This window comes from Orycteropus afer, unplaced genomic scaffold (assembly GCF_000298275.1).
Source record: "Orycteropus afer afer isolate SDZICR_OR568_19922 unplaced genomic scaffold, OryAfe1.0 scaffold00034, whole genome shotgun sequence".
In the NCBI taxonomy this organism is placed as follows: Eukaryota; Metazoa; Chordata; class Mammalia; order Tubulidentata; family Orycteropodidae; genus Orycteropus; species Orycteropus afer.
The window spans coordinates 9893724-9914192 of NW_006921621.1; the positions used below are offsets into that span (position 1 = coordinate 9893724).

Consider the following 20469-nt stretch of genomic DNA (forward strand, 5'->3'; position numbering starts at 1 on the left):
TTTCTTCATTTCTCTTAAATCTTCATTCCGATTTTTCTTCATACAGGCTTGTGTCAAGGGATTTATCTTCTAGTTGGGAAATGTGTTCTTCAGTCAGTTCTAATTTACTCTTTTGTGGTTCTACTGTGTTGTGTAATTCTGTAATTTTGGTATTCATCTTCTGGATTTCTAACTGCTGTTTTATCTATGAGTTCTGATTGTATATTAATCTTGTTATATTGTTCTTGAATGGTTTTCCTGAGTTCTTCCAGGGTACTGTCTGTGTTCTCTTTGATTCTAGAAAATTGTTCTTTAATCTTCCTGTAGGTGATTGGGTTTGACTAAATCAGGCTATTTCTCTGTACTGCTAATCAAAGCCACTTATACTAATGGTATGTTACTGAGTTTGAGATCCGTAGTTTTACATTGTCTCTGCAGCGATGCAAAAGAAAGTTTGAGAGGCCATAGGGAAGTATTCCTTCATGTTCTATCAATGTTGTCCAATAATTTTTTCAGCAATGATGGAAATGTTCTGTATCTGTACTGTCCAATATGGTAGCCACAAGCTCCATGTGGCTGTTGAGCATTTGTAATGCAGCTAGTGTGAATGAGAAACTGAATTTTAAATTTTATAAAATTTGATTAAAATTAAACTTTAAATTTAGAAATCTACATGTGTCTAGTGGCTACTATATTGAACAGAGCAGTTCTCTCTCGTTCTCTCTCTCATTCTGTTTCTCTTCAATATCAAATAACCTGGGTATAAGTGCTTGATATTTGACCATGATTATATGCTTAGCTTTGCCCAAATTATTCTGAAATATGCATAAAATTGAGGACAATTTGTTGGTAATTACATCAACTATTAAAGGGAAATTTGCTGGATTGGTTTATGACATTTTCTATTCTTAAACATTCAATCTATTCTAGTATTAATGATTCTAAGGGTCCTTAATTCTTTTAATGCATGTCTTTACTGAGATGAAAGGGACACCTTGATGAGATGTGAAAGGCATGATGTTAAATACACCTATCTGCTAAGTTAAGCAATGATTTTAAAATAGCCTGATTTAGTCAAACCCAATCACCTACAGGAAGATTAAAGAACAATTTTCTAGTAAGTTCACTAAGACATGAAAACGTACTACCTTCTGCAATGGAAGCAGAAGTAATGATCTTTCAGGCTACATGAAGTGGAAAAAGATCAAATACCCAGGGCTTCTGATAAGGATTAGGCACTACCGCTATGTGCATCTTTAGATTTTGGCTTGAATTACTTGTTTTTGTGACTCGGCCTTAAAAGTTGTACTCTTCACCTTTATTTTCAGTTCAAGGAACAAGAGAGGGGCTACTGAAGATGAGAGTTGGAGTGCTCTGGCTTATATCGTTCTTCACAATCACAGAGGGGCATGGTGGCCTCCACCTGCTGGGGGTGAGTTGGAGGATGGTCTGTCTTTCCTCTCTATTACCTCTCCTTTCTCCTGGCACTTTTAGAAACTGGCAGCTGACACCACATAGTTTATTGGACTTGGAATCAAAAGTCCTTGGTTCTTGTTACAACATTGCCAATATTCTTGTTTCAACCTTATCTCTGTGGCCTTGGACAAGTCATTTCAGCTGTTTTGACCATAAGTAAGCTAACTACTTACTTAACGAGGACCCCAGACTAAACCATCCTGGAGATCTTTTCCAGCTCGATACCTTGTCTAATATGGTCTTTTTGAAGCCAAAAGTGTGTATGGGTTGGCATTAACAGTCCTGGAGCCCTCTCTTTCCTATCTATTTTCATTTTCTTGATGCTTTCATCTTGGCTTGTGGTTTTAATAGACTGATATAAGGAGCCCTGATGGTACAGTTGTGCAGTGATATGCTAACTGATAGTTCAACAATTCTAACCCAACAGCCAAGATGCAAGAGTTTTCTTCCATAGAGAGTACAGCCTTGATAATGCTATGGGGCCATTCTACCCTGTCCTATAAGGCCACTATGAGGTAGAATTGACTTAATGGTAACAAGTTTAGTTTTTGGTATAGGTGAATAACTCGCAAATTTATACACTGAAAACTGTGAGAGTGGGAATTCAATGGGACTCCCTTGTTTTCCTGGGCCTCACAAGTTTTCTGCCTTTGACAAGGTGCAGTCTTACCACTTTTCTATCACTCTCTATTACTGTAAAATATTTGAGTTTTCCTTCTCTGGTTTCTGTCTTACATAGTTTCTAGCTTTCTTAACTTTTACTGTAACTCTGTGTCAGACTTCTCCCCTGAATGCCACACTCATAATTCTAGTACCTACTGGAATGGCAGGAGCTCTGGTAGCATAGTGCCTAAGGCACTTGACTGCTAACCAGAAGGCTGGCGGTTCAAACCCACCAGCCACTCCTCGGAAGGAAGGTTGGGCAATCCTACTTCCATAGTGATAACTGCCTCGGAAACCCAAGGAGGGGTCGTTATGAGTCGGGGCCGACTCGACGGCAAATAACAACAACAACAACAACTGGAATGGCCACTTGAATGCCCAAAAAGACCCTCAACTTAATATGTCCAAAATCAAACTCTTGATTTTTTTTTTCCTCACCAAACCTATTCTTCCATCCCTACTCAACAAGCAACATCATCATCCCTCCAGTGGCTTAGGCAAAAACCATGATGTCATGTTTGATTCTTCTCTTTTTCTTGCATTCCATATCTAAACATCAGCATTTTTTTTTTTTACTTCCTCTTCAAAATATGTCCAGAATCTAACTAATTCTCACCACTTCATGACTACTACCACTTACTTGTATTATGTCAATCACCACTGATACTCATTATTTCTGTGCTTGTCTATTCTCAACATGGCTGCAGGCTTGAGCCTTCTGAAAAGTAAATTAAAGCATGCCTTTCTTCTGTTTAAAACTCCCCCAATGGGTTCCCATCTGACTCAAGTAAAAGCTAAAGTTTTTACCATGAACTATAAAGATCTAATAACCTGCTTACTAGAGACACCTTTCTGACCTCACCTCTTGCTTCTCTCCTGTTACACTGGCCACCTCACTCTACATGCAAAGCATATTGATGCCCCTGGGCCTTTGCACATGCTATTCCCTCTGCCTAGAAAGCTCCTCCTCCAGAGATTTTATCTTCACCAACTCATTCAGGTCTTTGGTTAAAAATTTACTCAGTGAGAAGGGCAATGCACCAAACGTGAGTGATCAACATGGTGGTATTGAGGAAGAGGAAGGCAAAGAGAGGTACATGGGAGATACAGACAACAAAGATGAATGCTTTGCACATACAGTACTGTGTTGTCAGTGAAGGCAAACATGGCTATACGGGTGGATATATGAGTGGACAGGCTGAACTATTAAGTATGTCTATACAGGGGAAGTGTGCCCAAGACCATGTATAGGGTTGACAGACAATCTTTTTACAAGTGTATTTGTGTGTTCTGTAAGAATTCCCAGGTATATATTAGAGCTGACAAGGGACAAGTTTGTAGTCACTTTGTGGTCACAGCCAGCTACCCAGAGGGAGAAAGTAGTTGAACCTGTGGGATTGGGACCATAGTCACAGGGGACATCAAGTTCAATTGGTATAACACACTACACAAAACGTTGTTTCACCTCCTACTTTGGCGAGTAGCGACTGAGATCTTAAAAGCTTGCAAGCAGCCATCTAGATGTAACGACGGGTCTCTCCTCATCCAGATCAAAGAAGAATGAAGAAAACCAAAGATTCATGGAAGCAATTAGTCCAAGTACACCATGCAATCCTCAGCCTATACAACTATGAGATGAGAAGAACTAGATGGTACCTGGCTACCACTGTCAACCACTCGAAGAGGGATCTATGTAGGAGATCCTGGATAGAGTGGGAGAACAACATGAAACAAAATTCAAAATCCTTTGGGGGGAAAAAAAGGGACCAGGTTTGCTGGTCTGATAGAGCCTGATGGAACAACTGAGATTGTGGCCTCTAGCTGCCCTTCAGGTCTGAAATTGAACCCACACTTGTAGCTTCCAGCCAAACAAAAGACAGGCATATGAGGTGAACATTTACATTAGGTAGATACACTCCTTGGAAAGAACAATCATGGGAGAATAGAACGGCTGTGTATGCACAGGGACATAACTCAGGAGGCAGGAATGCATAGAAGGGAGAGGCCTAGGGAAGAGGTAACTATGGGGAAGAAGTCAGAGGGGAGCTGCATAGTGGTAAATTGTAGTCAATGTGAGGAGACAAAGTGTATGTGAACTGCTGTACGGAAAGTTATTTTACCTTGTAAGCTTTCACCCAAATTACACACACACACACACAAACTTTACTCAGTGAGGCCTTTTTTGGCTACCTCTCCACCACTCCTGGCTTGGATTTCAGTTCCACAATTTCAGTTTATTGGAAAATCCAACAAAGCCTTAGGAAGTACACACTCCAAAGCCTCATCACAACTATCTTCTTTTCTACTTAACAGAGAGATGATGGCATCAAAACAAAAAGAGAACTCATTGTGAATAAGAAAAAACATCCAGGTGAGACTCCATTATATAGTACATTATATAAATTAAATAGCTTAGTGGATTTTTGTGTCAAGAACCTGGTTCAAATACAAGCATGGTTTCTGACTGGTTGTATGATTTTTGGCATGTTTTTAATTGTCTCAACATCTGTGAAAAGAGAATAATAGTAATTACTACTAGCAAGACATTTGTCAGAATTAAATAATCTAATGTACATGTAGTAACTTGCATGCCTGGCAAGTAGCTGTTTCATATACTTCCTCTCTGACCTTACTTTGATCTTAGCAATGTAATTAGTGGGCACAGCCCTCAGTCTAGGAATGAATTGTGTTATGACATTTAATTTGTGGGTCTGCCTGATATTTCAAACACCAAACACATTTCTTCATGGAAATAAGGATACAAAGGGTTGGTTGTTAGATCCTGGGTCAGTCCACCAAAGCTTTTATACCATTCCATGAATTTGCCATAAAACAATATGCTAATAGTATCATGGAACCTAGAATCATGTGTGACTACAAATCTTTTGGAAAAGGAAATTAAAATTTCAACTTGGAATGCCACAGATATTTCTTTCCTGGCAATAAAAATTACAGTAAAACTACAGCAAGTATTTATCAACCTCTTACTATGTGCCAGGCACTATTTTAAGTGTGTTAGATGAATTAAATTCTCACACTGACACTCTGAGTTAGGTCCAGTAATCATTTTTATTTTATGGAGAATGAAACTAAGGCATAGAGCTAGGGGCAAGAGCCAGAATTCAAACCTAGTCAATTTGGCTCCAGAACCAGTGCCACTGACCCCTGACAATGTGACAGCCTCACCCTTTCCCTCTTCTCCCCAACTCTCACCTGCATGGGCCGTAGGAGTGGGAATCCTTTCAGAGCTCCACCTCTTGGGACAATTCCCAATGTCTCTGGTAGGTGGTTCATCTGTAATGAGATGGGAAGAGTAAGGGATGGCGTAAAGCTCTGCAGTTTGCATTGGTATGTGCTATGGGGATATAGGTCTTTTGTAAATGTTCGTAGACGTGTATACATCTCAGTCTGTGCCCTGTTACTTTCTTCCTTTTCATCTGAGCAGACCAGGATTGTTCCATCTGCTTTATTTCTGTATAAAGCTACCTTCTGCCTAGCCCTCAGGGCCCTGAAGAAATGTGACAGTCTCATAGATGCTTTCCATTTTATCTGTCCCTGAAGAAAGGTATGGCACTACCCTGAGAAGTCTAAGAGATTTCTAAGAGATTTCACTGCCAATAGCACTGAAATGAGACCCAAGATCAAAAGACACCCACCCATTTCTTTATTTTTTCTAAATTTCTTCACATTCTTGATCTGGCATCCATATTTGATCTTGGACCCCTCTGGAACTTTATCCAAGTTTCATATGAATGTCTAAATGAATAATGAGTGGAAGAAGACTCAGGATCCATCTTCTCTCTCAGCCCAAAACAATTAATAACCTTTCCTTAAGGAACAAAAAAAGGAGCTCTGGTGGTATAGTGCCTAAGGCATTTGACTACTAACCAGAAAGTTGGTGATTTAAACCCACCAGACACTCAGCAGAAGGAAGATGGAGCAATCTACTTCTGTAAAGATTTACCACCTTGCAAACCCAATGGGGGTCGATGGGTTGAAATTGACTTGATAGCCATGGGTCTGGTTTTAGTTAAGGAAAGAAAGCACACCCAGAAATGATAACGGTGGTGGTAAGGACACACAAAGGGCTGAAGGAAGAATATTTTTGCATTTCATATGAATACTCAAACTCAGCTTGTTATTGTAATATTTTTCACAGGAGAAAGAAGGATGTTTTGGATAGAGTGTTAAGTTGGTGACTTTCTACTGGAGGTACTTCAAGGAGACCAGAACTCGGAGAGGCAGAGGGAAAAGTGTTAAGAATTTTCTGACTTTTCCTTCCACTCTTTAAAATAATTGTGGTAAAATACTCATAACATAAAATTTATCATTTTAAAGTGTACAATTCAGTGACATTTCATGCATTCACGATGTTGTGCGACTATGACCACTATCTAGTTTCTGAATATTTTCATTACCCCAAAAGGAAACTCCATACCCAGTAAGCAGTATCTCCCCATTTCTTCTTTCCTCCAGCCCTTGGAAATCACTAATCTGCTTTTTATCTCTATGGATTTGCATATGCTGGATATTTTGTATAAATGGAACCATGCAATACGTGGCCTTTTATGCCTGGCTTTTTCACTTAGCATGTTTTCAAGGTTCGTGCATGTTATAACATGTATCAGTACTTCATTAATTTTTATGGCTGAATAATATTCCACTTAGGTATATACCACAATTTGTCTATCCACTCATTAATTCATGAGCATTTGAGTTCTTTCTCCATTTTGGCTATTGTGAATAATGCTGCAATGGGAACATAATTTTTCATTGGAACACCTGATGTAGATTCTTTGGGGGCATATACCTAGAGGTAGAATTGGTGGGTTATGTGGCTAAACAGAAGGTTGGTGGTTCAAACCCACCAGCCACTCCTTGGAAGGAAGTTTGGGCAATCTACCTCAGAAACCCAAGAAGGGGTTGCTATGAGTCAGAGATGACTCAATGACACATAACAACAGCAGCAATAACAACATGTTTAATTTTATCAAGGAACTGCCAAACTGCTTTTGGTAGTGACTGCACCATTTTACATTCCTATCAACAATGGATGAAGCTTCCAATTCCTCCACAGTCTCACAAACACTTGTTATTATTTTTATTATTGCCTAACGGTAGGTATGAAGTGGTATGCCTTTGGGATTTGATTTACGTTTCCTTAATGGCTAATTATGGACTCTGGTGGCTTAGTGGGTAAGGCATTTGGCTACTGACCAGAAGGTCAGCAGTTCAAACCCACCAGCTGTTCTGCGGGAAATATGAGGCAATTTACTTCCATAAAGATTTAGAGCCATGGAAACCCAATAGGAGGGGATCCTATGAGTTGGAATCAACTTGATGGCAGTGGGTGAATGGCTAATTGGAGTCCTTGAGTGGTGCAAACAGCACTCTTGGCTGCTAACTGAAAGACTGGAGAGTCAAATCTACCCAGAAGTGCCTCAAAAGAAAGACCTAGATATCGGCTTCTAAAAAATCAGCCATTGAAAACCCTACAGATCATACATAGTTCTATTCTGACTCAGTTAGGGTCGGCATGAGTCACAGCCTAGTAGACAGCAGTTGTAGGTGGTGGTAGAATGACTAAAGATGTTGACCATTTTTTCATTGTTTTTTTTTTTTTGCCCATTTGTACATCTCTTTTGGACTTTCCTTTAATCTCGACATGGGAAATTTGACTCTGCATGTTTTCTGACAAAGTGTAAAATCAGGGTGATGTCGATGGTGGGACCAAGAGCATTAGGAGCAGCTAAACTGGCAGGAGTGAAAGGATTGACATATATTAAGCATAGGTGGGAACTGCCTCATGTTCTTGCTCTATGTTCTGGTTACCTAGTGCTGCTCTGACAAGAATATACCATAAATGGGATGGCCTTAATGACAGGAGTTTATTCTCTTACAGTTTGGAAGCTTTAAGTCCAAGTTCAAAGTGCCAGGCTCTAGGGGCTGGGTGAAAGCCCCTCTACCTTGGGGTTCAGCTCTGCCTCCTGCTCCCTCCCTGCCCACTTAGCTGCTGGCTGCTAAGGCTGCCAAGCCCAAGGTTGACAAGTAAAAAGGCACAGTCCCAATGATATCAAAGCACACAGTGGTCCATTACTTCAAGGTCATTGTAAGTCCCAAGGTCGGCAGAGCATGGCAGGCTGCTGAACAATGACACGGTTATTTGCATGGTTCAAGCATGCCATATGCTAGAGACCATTCTCAAGGCTTCTCCTTATATACAGGAAGCAGACCACATCCCAAAGGCAGCTATTCAGCTGCTTGTGGTAGATCCCACCCTGGAGTTGATTGCCAGTCTCATCATGGGGAATAACTACCACCAGCTGCCCAGCCACTCAACCAGGCCCAGCCAAGTTGACACAAAAACATAACCACCACATTCTGGATATTTATTTTAGTCAATGCCTAGATGAGTATGTTATAGAAGGGGGACCCCACAACACCCTCACCTTCTGGAAAGAAAGAATTGCTCGCAGAAAGAGAGGAGGTTTATAAAGAGTAAGCCTTTAATGAAATACTGCATGAGACTGTATAATGGGACAGCCACAAGGCATTGGCATACAACTGGACTGCCAATGTTTCCAGTTGGCTTATAGCAATTATAGGGGACAGAATGAGGAAGCTATACAATTAGCAAGTCATGTGTGTGGGATTCCTAGCTTTTGATGTTCTGGTCCTCTGGACTGATCCAGGCATCTGCTTATCTATAGATAAAAAGGGGCTCTGTCATGGAGTCTCCTGTGTTAACACCCTAGGACCTGCAACAAATGGTCTGGCAATTACATACTTTTCTAATTACTATTTTTCCTGTTCCTGTCAGTAGGGATAATTTAGGTAGCTTACAAAAGAATATATAAGCAACTTCCATTCCTTACATTTGTCCCTACCTCACTATCAGTAAAACCAAACCAAATTCACTGTTGTGGAGTTGAATCCGACTCATAGCGACTCCTCCTTGGGCTTCTGAGGCAGTATCACTACAGAAGTAGATTGCCCAACCTTCCTTCTGAGAAGTGACTGGTGGATTTGAACCACTAGCCTTCTGGTTAGCAGTCAAATGCCTTATACATTATGCCATCAGAGCTCCCTCACTATCAGTAGGGGTGAAGTAATTTACAAAGGAATGTGGCCTGGCAGCTTCCTTACATCTGTCCCTACCTCATTATCATGTTGTTGTTATGTGCAGTGGAGTTGGACCCAACTCACAGCGACTCATAGTGGAGTTGGACCCAACTCATAGCAACTCGTAGCAACCCCTGCTTGGGTTGCTGAGGCGATATCACTATGGAAGTAGATTGCCCAACCAAAGGAGTGGCTGGTGGGTTTGAACTGCAGTAGGGGTAAGGTAATTTACAGGAGGAACTCTGGTGGCTTAGGTATTTGACTGCTAACCAGAAGTCTGGAGGTTCAAACCCACCAGCCACTCCTCAGAAGGAAGACTGGAAAATCTATTTCCATAGGGATACCACCTTGGAAACCCAAGGAGGAGTCTGTGAGGTAGAATTGACTTGACAGCAGTGAGTTTGGATTTTGGTTTTTAAGATAATTTACAAGGGGATGTGGCTTGGTAGCTTCCATTCCTTACATCTGTCCCTATCTCAAATACAACTCAATGACAGCAGCATGTATGGTCCATGACCTCCAGGCTAAATATTATGATTATTTACAGTCACTTCTTCATCAATATTTCCCTCAGATTGAGGAAAGAGGCTTCTGACTATCTTTCTCTTTCCAGGCCCAGTCCAGGAATATGAACTACTTCTTCAGATGACCTTTAGAGATTCCAATGAGCAAAAGACCTTGAAGAATTTTCTGAAGCTCTTGAAGCCTCCATCATTATTGCTACATGAGCCAATGAGGATTATCAGAGCAAAAGCTACTACATGTAAGTCAACTCTGGTGACGGGGAGTGTAAGTGATATAGGACAAATGAGGTTCTTAGCTACCTGATGCTAGCAGAGGTAATTACTCGACAACAGGATGAAGTGAGAAGCAAGACCATTTATTGAGTATTGATACCCAAAGAGACAGGGGGATTGGGTCTGCCAAATACTGTCTCCTGAGCTGAGGAAAGGTTAGGGTTTTCAAAGGAAATTGGGCTATGAGGGTAGGAGGTTTGAGAAATGCTGATAATGCTTTCTTCTTGTTATTGGGATGAGTTGTCTTTGCTTTGTGATTTTTCTGTCATACTTCCAGTAAGTGATATACAATTGGCTATAGTCAGGACAAATTGTTTTAGAAGCCCCTAGCATCTGCTTGGAAAGATTAACTTTACAAGGAAGGGAGAAAGTGGGAGTGGGTATACTCAAGCCTACAAGGAGAGATAAGGAGGAATATAGGAGTCTGTGCCCTTGGGCAGTGAGGCCTGAAGGCCTGTAAGGAGGGAAAGAAAAACAACATTAAAGTTTGGTTAACATGGCTGTTACCTTAGGCTATTTTACTCTTGGGGGCTATAGCATAAATGGGTAGGGGGTGCATCAGTTAGGTTTGGCTAGGTTGTTATGGAAACATACATCCCTCAATCTTTGTGGCTTAAAAGAATAAAGGTTTAATTTCTTCCTCATGCTACATGTCCATGTCCAATTCATAGAGGCTGTATTGCATTGGGAAAATGTGATGCAAAACACCACTTTCAAGTGTTAAGAAGAACAGATGTCACTTTAAAGACTAAGGTGTGCCTAACCCCAGCCATGTTATTTTCAATAGCCTCATATGCATGTGAAAGCTGGACAATGAATAGGAAGACTGAGGAAAAGTTCATGCCCTTGAACTGTGGTGTTGGCAAATAACACTGAAAATACTATGGACTGCCAGAGAATGAACAAATCTGTCCTGGTAAAATGGCAACTGGAATGCTTCTTAGAAGTGAGAATGGCCAGACTTCATCTCACCTACTTTGGTCATGTTGTCAGAAGAGACTATTATTTGGAGAAGGATACAATGCTTGGTAAAGTAGAGGGTCAGTGAAGAAGAGGAAGATCCTCAACAAAATGGATTGGCACGGTAGCTGCAACAATGGGCTTAACTATAACAAGGATTGTGAGGATGGTGCAGGACTGGGCAGTGTTTCATTCTGTTATGCATGGGTTTGCTATGAATCAGAGCCAACCCTATGGCACCTAACAACAATGACAACACTTGGGGACCCGACCATTTTCTTGAATGTGATCATTGGTGAGACAGAGGGAAATAGGGCACTGGAAGGTCTCATGTAGGCGATTAAATTTTCTAACTCAGAAGTGGCACACAATAATTCCAGTTACAGCCTTTTGGTCAAAAATGATTCCCTTGCCCCGTACAACTTCAAGGAGTCAGGATATGCAATCCTACTATTTGCCTGGAAAAGAGCAAGAAATATTTAGTGAACAACACTAATGACCATGACTGAAGGAGCTCTGGTGGCATAGTTCCTAAGGCATTTGACTGCTAACCAGAAGGCTGGTGTTCAAATCTACCAGCCACTTCTCGAAAGGAAGATTGGTCAATCTACATCCATAGTGATACCACCTTGGAAACCCAAGGAGGTGTCGCTATGAGTCAGATTCAACTCAATGGCAGTGAATTTGGTTTTGGTTTTGGTAGACTTACTGAATTAGAAACTCTGAGGATGGAACTCTCTAGGCAATTCTAGTACATATTAAAGTTTGAGAACAAGTGGCCTAAGTCTTTGTAGAAGTTAGTGGTGACATTAGCACTAAAATTCAGTTTTTTGATCTATAGTTCATATTCATTCTGCTATGTCAGTAATTTTACAATTTTAGCATGAGTTGTACATCAAAATCATATGGAGGTCTTGTTAAAATACATATTATTGGCTTCTATTCCTAGAATTATGATTCAGTAGATCTGGGTTTAGGCCAAGAATCTTCATTTCTGACATGTTGTCAGGTAAAATTGATGCTCTTGGTCCAGACACCACACTTTGAGAACCATCATGCTACACCATGTTGTATCTCATTTGTGTTGTCTTCTTTGACTTCTGATAAATTCAGCCTTACTAATGGGCCTCTGGTAGCACAGCCTAAGGCATCTGATTGCTAACCAGAAGGTTGGTGGTTCAAACCCACCAACCACTCTGTGGAAACAAGACTGGGCAATCTATTTCCATAAAGATGTACTGCCTTGGAAACCCAGTGGGGGTTGATATGAGTTGAAATCGACTCGATGGCAGTGGATTTGGTTTGCTTTTTTTTTTTGAATGAGCCCCTGCCAAGGAGTTGGGGAAATCCTCAATGCTTGTACTCTCTCTTCTAGTTAGCATTTTAGTGTCAATCGTAAGCCCATGCCATTAATTCATTTACCTATTCAACATGCATTTATTGGGCCCACTTTATACTGAGAACAAGAAGTAGAGCAGTGAACAAAACAAATTTTCCTATCCTAATAAAGCATACAACCTCAGAGAGCATTTACTTAGATCCGCAATTAACATCTGTGTAAGCAGCAATCAAGAAATTAAAAGATGTATTGCATTGGGCAAATCTGCTGCAAAAGATTTCTTTAAAGTGTTAAAAAGCAAAGATAACACTTTGAGGACAAAAGTGCACCTAAATCTAAGACATGGTACTTTCAATTGCCTCATATGCTTGGGAAAGCTGGACAATGAATAAGGAAGATTTAAGAACTGATGTCTTTGAATTATGGTGCTGATGAAGAATATTGAATATACCATGGACTGCCAGAAGAATGAAAAAAATCTGTCTTGGAAGAAGTACAGCCAGATGGCAAGACTTTGTGTCAAGTGCTTTAGACATGTTATCAGGAGGGACGAGTCCCTGGAGAAGGACATCATGCTTGGTAAAATAGAGGGTCTATGAAAAAAAGGTAAATTGACACAGTGGTTGCAACTAAAAATTCAGTGTTTTGATCTATAGTTCATATTCATTCTGCTATGCCAGTAATTTTACAATTTTAGCATGAGTTGTGCATCAAAATCCTATGGAGGACTTGTTAAAATACATATTATTGACTTCTATTCCTAGAATTATGATTCAGTAGATCTGAGTTTAGGCCAAGAGTCTTCATTTCTGACATGTTATCAGGTAAAATTGATGCTCTTGGTCCAGACACCACCATGGGCTCAAATATAGCAATGATTGAATGGTGTAGGACTGGGCAGTGTTACATTCTGTTGTACATAGGGTCACTATGAGTTAGAACCAACTTGATGGCACTTAACAACAATATAGTGCATATAATCAAGAAGGGTACTGAAAATTTAAAAAACTAGCATATATACATAATATGATAAGCATTATATATGTATCAGTATTTGTGTATAATATTGCACATTGTTCAGTGATAAATGCAATGAAAAAATATAAAGAGAATGCAATGTGGTAGAAAAATTTACTGTTTTAAATAGAATGGTCAGAGAAAGCCTGTCTGCTGAGGTGACTTTAAAGCAGAGATATGAAAGAAGTGAAGAAGCAAGATATGTCACTGCCTGAGGGAAAAGTATTACAAACAAAGGAATTAGTAAGTGCAAAGGCCATACTAGCAGAAGCATACTAGCCACATTTAAGAAATAACAAAGACACCAGTATGGTTGGAGAAGTGTGACAGAGAGAGTGGTATGAAATGTGACCAGAAAGGAAGAGGGGAAATCAGATCACATGGGATTGTGTATGGCATTATAAGAATTTAGTCTTTCGTCTTGTATGAGATTGGAAGTTAACAAAGAGTTTTGAGCAAAGAAATAACATATTTATGATTCTAAAAGGACACTCTGGCTTCTTTCTGTAGAAGAGGCAAAGGATATGAGGAGAAGGAAAGGATGGAAGCAGGACGACCAAATAGGAGGCTACAGCATTCATGTAGGCATGAGGGTGACTTGGAGCAGGTGGTGGGGTGAGAAATGGTAAATTCAAGATATAGGTGAAGTCTGACCCAATAAGATTTTCTCTTAGATTATGTCTTATTCTGGGTTCTCCTAAGAATGATACCAGGGAGATGATCTCAAAGAGGAGGAGTAAACTTCTATTTATTGCTTCTGTTCTCTGTTTCTTTTTTTCCTTCTTACTTCTTTTGGATTGAGTATTCTATGAGATCCATTATTGGCTTATTATTTACACTTTCTTGTTGTTGTTACATCTTTCTAGTGGTTGTTCTAGGGTTTATGATATACCCATGTAATAGGCAGATAGAATTTCTGGGAGATGAATATGTGTTCTAATTTCATAGCCTAAAGCTCCACGTTAATCTTGTTCCATTTAAATATTGCCTTATTCTACCACTTGTAGCCATAATCATATAAGAATTCCGCCCCTGCAACCACATTCCTAAGACCATAAAAACAAGACAGGAACAGCTCACAGGACAGGGCAATCATATTCCTCAAATCCTGAGCCAAGGAAGGAACACTGTAAGAGAAATCACACAAATGTAAATTTACTACTTAGATGGCATTTCCTGATAACAGGCCATTTTTGAGATGTTTTCTACCCCACTACCTGTGGTCAGAATTAACCAGTTTCAGAGCCTGTGCACCCCTGCCCTCCTTTACCATCTGAGGAACTAAGATGATCAATCTAAGATGGGACCAAGACTCAAACTAAGAGCAAACAGCAGACTACACCTGTGCAGAAGAAGTCATGGCATCCATGTTGAAACACACAGACTCCATATTAGAAAGATATTGTGCATGCACCTAGCCTGAAGGAAGGTGAGGTTTATCATTAGGAATTTATCACAGCCTTGTTCCGCTTCCTGGCTTTCACAAAAACATCAGGATTTTATGAGTAACTTGCTTGCATAAGGTCTTTTGAAATCACATACCCCTCAGCCTTGAAACTATTATGAAAACTCCTAGCCTGCAAGGATTGGAGAGACACACATGGCATTGCCTCTGACCCTGTGTGTCTCCACCTTACAAGGTTACTATCCTCTTATTAAATTTCTCTCTGAGCTACAGCTGACTTCTAGTCATTCATTATTTTGGAACTCTACCTATGACATCCAGACTTTATCTTTTAATTATTATGATAGTTATTATCAACTGAGAAATAGACTTTATTATTTCAATCTTATACATGAAGAAACTGAAGTTCAGAGGCATTAAATAACTTAATCAAAGTCACCCCACTGATAAAATAGCAGAAAGGATATTCAAACATTTCTCATGCTTCCATTTCTGAAATCCTTCCCATTCACTGAACTACCTCATACATATTTTCACAAAAATGAATGGTGGCCCAACTTTTCTGTCTATTAAAAAAGAATGACTTTTGTTAGGAATTTCAGGTCATAAAGAAGAGAGTGATTTTGCCAAGATTGGCTGATGGAAGTTTTCAACATACTTTTCAAAAAATAGCATTTTTTCCTTCTCCATCTTGCTTATAAGGCCTAACATAGAATGGTCATGGTGCATGGGGCTGGTGGAAGAACACCTGATAAGATATTGGTCAAATATCCTCTGGAACCCCCTAAATATCTCCTTGGTTCTCTCTTCTACTATAAGGACTATCTACTGGGCATTTTTCCTTTTTTTAGTTGTTAACAGTAACAATTTTATTTTGGTTTGCTAGATTTCTAAAGGAATTCAGGTGTCTGATGGAAGCCCTGGTAAACAGTTAACACATTGGGCTGCTAACTGAAAGATTGGCAGTTTGGGTCCATCCAGACTCAACTAAGAAGAAAGGACTGGCTATATACTTCTGAAAAGTCAGCCATTAAAAGTCCTATAGAATTTAGTTCTACTCTGTCACACATTGAGTCATTATGAGTTGGAGTCAACTTGACAATGGCAACTGGTTTTGTTTTGTTTATTTTGGTTTTGCATTTCTGATACCAACCTCAGAATTGCACATTTGGCTGGACATTTCCTTATGATAAACATACTTCCATCTGTTTTTATCACTCTAGATTCTGTTAAGAAATACTAGGTTCACATTCCAAGTTAGAGCCAAGGAACAGAATTCAGGAATAGTCACCATATTAACCAGACTCCATGAGACCAAATTCTGTTTTCATGCAGACTGTAGCAGCATGAATGGAACTCTGCGGTGTGTTTGTGAAGATGGCTACACCTGGTTCCCTCCCACGTGCCTTGATCCCCAGAAATGCTTCCTTCATACTTCAGGATCACTCCAGAGCTGTGAATGTCATCTCAGCAACCTCAGCCAGAGTACCAATTTCTGTGAGAGAGCAAGTAAGCACATAGGGCCTGGAGAGGAGCTCTGGGCTGGAGACCCCTCCCATACTAGCATGCATGTGAAAGGGGATTCTGATTCTTTGCCCTCCTCAGGAGAGCTAGTGCTTACAAGTAGCTTGAAGGACAATGATGATACATTCCTTTAGTCTTGGGTGGACAGAGTCAGAGATTCAAAAATAGAGGAGATTCAGAAACTAAGTTGACATGTGGGCATCTTGTCAGCCTTCATGTCTGGCTCTACAATTCTGTAATTCTACTGAGATGTGATGAGATTCACTGAAATCTCCAGTAGGGAAATTGCTAGAGTAAATATAATTTTTGTTCCTATCCTCTTCCTACATCCCCCCACCACCATCAGTTTCCAGGAAAGGAAGTCTGAAGGTGTGAAAGGAGGAGGAATACATAGTGAATAAATTGAAGGAAATGCTCAAAATTTCCAATGAATATGTTCCATGTATTGAGTGCATTACCAAACCCAAGCAAAAAAAAAAAAAAAAAAAACCCTTTAAAGTCTAGTTTAGGAAACCAGTGGAAGTAGAGGAGTTCTATTGACTTAGATTGATGGTTAGTGGATGATGAGGTGAGCCTAATCAGCGGGGCTGGTGATCTTAAAAGATTTTAAGAAGCTTCCCCAAGAACAACCCTACGCACTGCCATTGAGTCGGATTCGACTCATAGTGACCCCTCCTTGGGTTTCCAGGTGGTATCAATATGGAAGTAGATTGCCCAACCTTCCTTCCGTAGAGTGGCTGGTGGGTTTGAACCACCAGCCTTCTGGAACAACCCTAGATATCTTGAAACTCCAGACTTTGAAAGGGCTGAGCAAAGTGTGAGGGAGGAACGTGAAATAACCCAGTTTTACTGGGCATCCTGGATTTCCCTTCCCAAGCCCACAGTAGTTCAGATTAGGGCAGCACATTTATTACATACCACCTTTACACTCACATCCAGGGCAAATTCTGAGAGGACACAAAGAAGTATTTTCCTTGGCCACTATGAGTTAGCAGTCTAGTTGAAGAGGACAGGCTGAAATACAAGAAAGAAGACAGTATAATTTCTTCGACAAATATTTACTGAAAGACTACCTTTAGGAAGATGGATTCATTAGGGATGGAGCCTATTATGGATTAAGTTGTGCACCCCAAAAATGCATATTGTAAATATTAACCCCTGTACTTGTGGTTTTAATCCCTTTTGTGAATAGGTTTTCTTTGTTACATTAATGAGGCAGTATTAGTGTAGAGGGTGTCTTAAATCAATCTCTTTTAAGATATAAAAATAATACATTAAGCAAGGAAGAAAGCAAGCAGAGATGGGGGAACATAGATTTCACACCACATGCAATCTCCAAAGAACCAAGAGACGGAAAGTGAAAAGAAACAAGGACCTGCCCCTAGAGTGGACAGAGAGACTTTGCCCTGAATTTGGACTTCTAACCTCCTAAATGCATAAATAAATTTCTAATTAAATTTATGTTCATTAAATACCACCCACTGGTGGCATATGTGTTATAGGAACAGGAGATAACTAAGACAATATCTGATCATTCTTCAAGGGATACAAAGATGTATCACTCATAGGTCACATGCATAAGGGCCTTCCAGTATAGTGGGGAAGATGAGACTATATACCAATAGATGTGTCGATACAAAAGGCTGTGAGAGAGTATAGATAAAGGACTGTAGAGGAGAGAGGAGCTTTCTGCAACTGGTGAACAGGGAAAGTCTCACAGGGGAAATAGCATTTGTTTATCTAGGCCTTGAATGAAGGATAAACAGAAATGTACTTAAGAGATAGGTAAAGACCTGTCCCAGTACAGAAAACCACCAGCAATGGGTAAGTTAGGGGCATGTTGACAGTTAGTAAGTAGTGGTATTTTTCCTTTTTAAATATTTTAAATAGGGACAATGTTTAAACTCAATGCCTGGATGGAGACGTATTTCAGTGTTAAGTCACTGCCTTTTTTTTTTAATCCACAAAGTGGCTACGTATTTTCCTACTTGCATGATTGTCTCAATTACCAGTACTTTTCCACTTCTGTTTCAAATATACAATTGAAAATTGTAGTTTTAAGTATGCTTCCCATAGCACTCCAGGCCAAAATTCATCTTGAAAATAAACTAAAATACCACTTGTGGAATACATGGGTTTTTAAATATACTTCTGTAATTTTATACTGGAATCCCTGGGTGATACAATCAAGCTCAGCTGATAACCAAAAGGTTGGAGGTTTGAGTCCACCCAGAGGTGCCTTGAAAGAAAGGCCTGGCAATCTACTTCCCCAAAAATCAGCCATTGAAATTCTACAGAGCACAGTTCTACTCACATGCATGGGGTCACCATGGTCAGAATCAACTTCATGACAATTTTATTTTTTCTTATTCTACTAATAAAATCCAGCTGGTAAATTTTTATATCTATAAACTTTTTTCTTCCTCACAGAGATTTGGGGAACTTTCAAAATTAATGAAAAATTTACAAAAGATCTTTGGAATTCATCTTCTGATACATACTCCAAATATACAACTGGAATTGAAATTCAAGTAAGCACTTTTCTCTTATTACATAAGGAATTGCTTGCTAAACATAAGTTAAGGTTATTTAAATTTAACATAGATATTTGATACTTATACTTAGTTATTCATTTTCAGTGGGTTGTTTCAGAAAGTCATTTGCTCTGCCCACAACTGAGACACTTTCAGCGCCTTCTTTCTACAAGAGTTTAGCAGTTTACTTCTTTCCACTTTCTTTGTGTTTAGTTTAACCTATTCATGTGGGTAATATCATAATCAGCCTTCTTTATTATTTTGTTTGTCGAAAGAACATTTTCATGAAATAAGTTCATGACATTTAGTGCATTTAGAATTTATTCCATAAAGTCTCTCTTGTCAGAAGCTAAAATGAGTAACTGAGCAAAACTCTGCACATCACAATGAGGTCATATAATAACGAGATCAGAGTACCTCTGCCTGGGATGGTTTGGTGTGGTTCTAACTGAAGACATGGGGAAATGCTTTGCATATGGATTCAGTGTAAGTATTTGTGAATATTAATGGGTTATTTTTTTTTTTTGGAAAATGGATTTTGGGTGAATTTATTATATTATCTGGCACTAGATTCATCCCCTATTCACAATGAGGTCATATAATAACGAGATCAGAGTACCTCTGCCTGGGATGGTTTGGTGTGGTTCTAACTGAAGACATGGGGAAATGCTTTGCATATGGATTCAGTGTAAGTATTTGTGAATATTAATGGGTTATTTTTTTTTTTGAGAAAATGGATTTTGGGTGAATTTATTATATTATCTGGCACTAGATTCATCCCCTATTCTAAGCAATTGGTTGCTCACTCTGTTTTAGCAACCTCAAAAATAAACTTTAGCATTTGTATGTATTTGTTGCAGTTTTATGACATGCAACCCTTTTCCACTGTATCTATTTCTTTTTCTCTATTGTTCCATTGATTTATTTATTGTCTGTCTCCATGTTTTGCTCAAACGCCTTTGTCAAGTAGGAGGACAAAGATCAACATTTTGCCCTTTGTTCTCTTTGTAAGCTTAAAGAAGCATACAGAAGAGTTCAAGGTTTTGAGTCAGTTCGGGTCATCCAATTTCGGTAAGTAACACAATGGCCTTAGAAGGGCATCCCCCAAATTGTGTACTCGTCCTGCAGAATGCTAGACTGTTTCCAAGAGAGAAAACAGAGCAGAATCTGGTAGGATTCTTACTAAGACTGGACAAAGGTCTGTGATTCTGTAAAGTGTCTGAAGATTAAAGCCTGGATTCCCATGTAAATGAGTTTAGAAACTTAAATACTGAGGATCATCCTCTGAGCTGTTAATCACAGACTAGAATTGAAAAACCATAGTAGTAGGATAGAACTTGGGAGCAAGCAAGAGATTTAGGTGTGTATGTATAGGAAGGGCTTCGTGGATGGTGCAATCAGCTCAGTGTCTAGAAGTTCAAGTCTATCCAGAGGGGCCTTGGAAGAAAGCCCTGACTATCTACTTCTGAAAAATCAGCCATTGAAAATTCTATGGAGAACAGTTCTACTCTGACACACGGGAGGTTGCTGTGAGTCAGAGTTAGCTTGATGACAACTTTGTTTTTTTAATGTATGGGAAAGGGTGAAGGGTGAGACACAGGGATGTGGCTTGTGATGGCAATGCCTGGATGGAGACGTATTTCAGTGTTAAGT

General features: G+C 39.6%; 1 protein-coding gene across 1 annotated transcript in view; it reads left to right on the forward strand.

Annotated features, from left to right (window-relative positions):
- Positions 1-1336: 1336 nt before the first annotated feature.
- Positions 1337-20469, forward strand: part of ADGRF1 (adhesion G protein-coupled receptor F1) — a 43623-nt gene continuing 24490 nt past the window's right edge. The window contains exons 1-6 of the mRNA XM_042780320.1: positions 1337-1411; positions 4432-4489; positions 9854-10003; positions 16094-16267; positions 18713-18813; positions 19829-19887. Coding sequence (XP_042636254.1) covers positions 1337-1411; positions 4432-4489; positions 9854-10003; positions 16094-16267; positions 18713-18813; positions 19829-19887 — 617 coding nt within the window. The remainder of the gene's footprint in view (positions 1412-4431; positions 4490-9853; positions 10004-16093; positions 16268-18712; positions 18814-19828; positions 19888-20469) is intronic.